Raw genomic sequence first — 4,014 nt, forward strand, 5'->3', positions numbered from 1 at the left:
TTTGGTGTTATGCATTTAAATTCTCCCATGTTGTACTTCTCTCTCTCTCTCTCTCTCTCTCTCTCTCTCTCTCTCTCTCTCTCTCTGTCTCTGTCTCTGTCTCTGTCTCTGTCTCTGTCTCTCTGTCTCTTTAATGCATTATGTTCTATATTGGTTCTAACAGATTTAAACATGTTGGGGGAAAAAACTAGTATAGAAGTAAAGCACAGACTACAAATCCAGACTTGCTAGGAAAACAGTCTCAAGGTATACATTGTGGCAAATGCATCCCTGTAATCCCTGCCCTCTGAGAGTCTGAGGCAGGAGGATTAGAAGTTTGAACCCTGCCTGGGAAACTCAGGGACACAGAAAGACCTTGTTTCAAAATTTAAAAAAAGTGTGTGTGTGTGGGGGGGGTGCTGAGGATATAGCTCAGTGCAAAAAAAGTCTTGGGTTCAATCCCTAGTATTGGAGGAATAAACTGTGGTAATTGAATTCCTTAGAGTTTCCTATTAGGCAATGATCCCTAAGTCTACTATAAATATGGTAGTGGCCACAGCTAAATTCACATATTTTAATTTCAAAGGTGAAAACATAATTGTTTTTTAAAAAACTAAATTTAGAGCCAGGGGCCATGGCATGCAATGAGAAAACCGGCTACTCGGGAGGTTAAGACAGGAGGATTGCTGGGCCCAGGAGCTGAAGACAGGCTGGTGCAACATGGTGATGCCCTGACTAACAAAAACAAACAAACAACTTTGAGTGATTTTAGAGAGCACACAACATAGCAAACCCCAGACAGAAGATATCAGTTACAAAAAGCATGACAAGATAAGCAGTGGTGAAGAAGGGATGGGGTCAATTTGCAAGTTCTACCTCTATCTTCTGGAAACTTCTCCTATGGAAATATTAAAAAGTACTAACATAATCAAAAAAGGGCAAGAATATTCTTCAAAGGCTTAAAAACTGTGCTGTAGATCACACTGTATGATTTAGCTACAGTCTAAAATAACAACCCTATTAGCAGAGAACTGGGTCAAGGAGTCAATGGCCCACTACAGGACTTAAAACCATGTGGAGTACTGGAGGAAGGCTAAGACTCAGCGTCACAATGTTTTGCTGTAGCAGCAAGTGCAACTCTGTAATGCCATGTTTTCATTTTTTCCTAGTATGTTTAGAGTACACAGTGGTTACCTTCCTGTGGGGAGTTGGTATATATACACAACACATCTCAATTTTTTCCTTCCCCTTTCTTCCTCTCCCTCTCCCCTCTCTTTTCATCCCCTTCTCACCTGCAAAGGATCTGTCTCCCTATTTCCTAGTATCTATCTTTTAATTTGGTATTTATATTTTGTGTTTCTCATGTAAGAGAAACCATATAATTTAAGCTTATGTGTCTGATTTATTTTACTTAATACTATGGGATCAAGGTGTCTCTATTTTCCTACAAATGACTCAGAGTTTATCCTTCTTTATGGCAAAGAAGTATGCTGCTGTGTATAAATACCACCTTTCTCTGTCCATTCATCTTCTGATGGACATATGAGCCACTTCAGCTACTATGAACTGTACTGCTATAAATATGGGTATACACATATCACTGTAATATGTCTTTGGGAAGGTACAGAAGGGGAATAGCTGCGTCAAATGGAATAGTTTTTGAGGAATCTCTACACCGATTTCCATAATGGGTTATTGGTTTACATTCCCAACAACAATGTGGGAGTGTTCCCTTTTCCCACAGTCTTGTTACCCCTTACTGTTTTTCTTTTTGCTGGAAAAAGATGGAATCTCAGTATAAACTTGTATTTCCCTATTGGCCAGTGACGTTGAACATTTTTTTCATGTCTCTATCGGCCATTTGTACTCCTCATGAGAAGTGTTTATTTATTTCAGTTGCCCATTTTCTGACTGGATCTTTTATTTTGGGGGAGTCAATTTTTTTTTTTAGTTCTTTATATATTTTAGCTATTAGTCCTCTGAGGAATAGCTGGCAATTTTTTTTTTTCTCATTCTGCAGGTTGACCCTTAATCCTGTTTTTGGTTGTTTCCTTTGCTGTGCAGAGACATTTTAATTTGATATGATCCCATTTGTTGATTCTCAATGTTATTTTTTGTGCAACTAGGGCTCTGTTCAGAAAGTCCTTGCCTATGTCTATGACTTCAAGAGTTTTACCCATAATCTTCTAGCAGATTAAATATTTCTGTTTTAACATTTAGTTTTCTGATTCATTTTGATTTTAGTTTAGTACATAGTGAAATACATGGGTCTAGATTCAATCATTTGCATGTGGATAGCCAGTTTTCCCAGCACCATTTATTAAGCAGAACTAATATAGTAAAAATGAGCATACTTCCAAAGCTAATGTACAAATTTAACACAATCCCAATGAGTGGTGTCAAAATACCAATAACATTCAATGTAGAACTAGGTAAAACAATGCTAAAACTTATACAGAACCAGAAGAGACCAAGAACAGCAAAAGCAATCCACAGCAAACAAAAGTAAAGGAGGAATCACAATACTGACGTAAACTTCACGCTGTATGTACTATACAATACATAGGTGTACACAGCTCTGTGTACTTGCATATACTGAAGCATGTGTAGACACAAAACAGCTGCTACTGCTGGAAAGGAGGACTGAAGTAGTCAAGACTCTGCTTTTATTTCAAATACCTATCTAACTGCTCCCCCTGCCTGCACAACCGGGTAATACTGTAAGTGTAATCTGATTTAATACAATGACAATCTAGGATAGAATTCTCCCAGTCCAACACTTAAAGAAAAACTATTTTACACTGCTAACCAAAATGAAATACTGGGGGACCCGCCCATTAGCTCAGTTGTTTAAGTGCCTGCTTAAAGGAGGCAGTCAGTCTCTTTGAGCAGTGGTTCCATTCCCACATACTCAAGGCAACCCAGACCAGCGCTGCTGGAGGTCAATGTGGAGCCGCAAAAAAAAAAAAAAAAAAAAAACCCTTCTGCAAAATGAAATACTGGGGGCTGGTGAGATGGCTGAGTGGTCTAAAGCACCTACTTAGAAGAAGCTTAGCAAAGTACAGGGACCGCGGTTCAATCCCCCAGTACCACATGCCAGCCAGCCACGCCCCCTGGTGGGCTGAGCTGCCCCCCCACATAAATAAATAAATAAAATTAAAAAAAAATGAAATACTGATCATAGAAGATATTTTCCCCCTTATTGGGAGTGAAACCCAGAGCCTCACGTACGCTAGGTAAGCACTTTACTCAGAGACAGTCCTCCCTAAAAGTGTTTTTTAAAGGCGCACACCCCCTAATGCAAACGTGAGGTATTGCTAACACTGTGCGCCAGCAAGCAGATCCTCACGTCACTGCATGAGGAGCCCCGAAGGGCTTGCTTGTCATGGGTAGTGTGGTTTTCCTTCTCCAGCATGGCCCAGCAATCCCACACCTTCCCTATTGGGCTTTGAAAACTTGGGCCCTGGACTCTGAAGCCCATGTCTGGCCCCTAGGCCTCTGCATGTATTCCACAGCAGCTCCTAAGCACTTGCCTGACTTTAGTTCAGCTGTCATATTTAGCACCTAAATATTTCATTTTGTTTTCATTGTTTCTATTTAAAATATTTGTTATATTTTACCTGTTTGAGATAGGAAGCATATTCCATGCTAGCTCAGTCTACAAACTAACCAGACACCATCCAAGTATGCGATACATATTTGAATCACATATGTGTGTGCATATATATGCTTAGGTTTTTAACCTTAAAAAAAGATTTCATCAGTCATGTAGATGCTTAAGTATTAAGTAAGTTAAATGCACTCTGAGGTTGGATGTACCAGGGCCTCCTCCGAATACCTGATATAACAATACAGGTGTCTTTTGATCGCCTCTTCATAGCCTTGTAAGCAGCATCAGCAATAGCAAAGAGATGAGGTGGTCTCTCATACAGCTCACGCCCTTTATACTGCTCAACTGTGTCCCGCCCATAGATGTTCAGCAACTTGTAAGGATTCACAGAGACGACGACTTCTCCAATAAATGTATAGATGCGT

General features: G+C 39.9%; 1 protein-coding gene across 1 annotated transcript in view; it reads right to left on the bottom strand.

The window, feature by feature from the left end:
- Positions 1-3,755: 3,755 nt before the first annotated feature.
- LOC111817840 (unconventional myosin-Id-like) overlaps positions 3,756-4,014 on the bottom strand; it is a 91,963-nt gene continuing 91,704 nt past the window's right edge. The window contains exon 4 of the mRNA XM_023719856.1: positions 3,756-4,014. Coding sequence (XP_023575624.1) covers positions 3,756-4,014 — 259 coding nt within the window.

Source organism: Octodon degus, unplaced genomic scaffold (genome assembly GCF_000260255.1).
Source record: "Octodon degus isolate 3935 unplaced genomic scaffold, OctDeg1.0 scaffold00072, whole genome shotgun sequence".
Lineage (NCBI taxonomy): Eukaryota > Metazoa > Chordata > Mammalia > Rodentia > Octodontidae > Octodon > Octodon degus.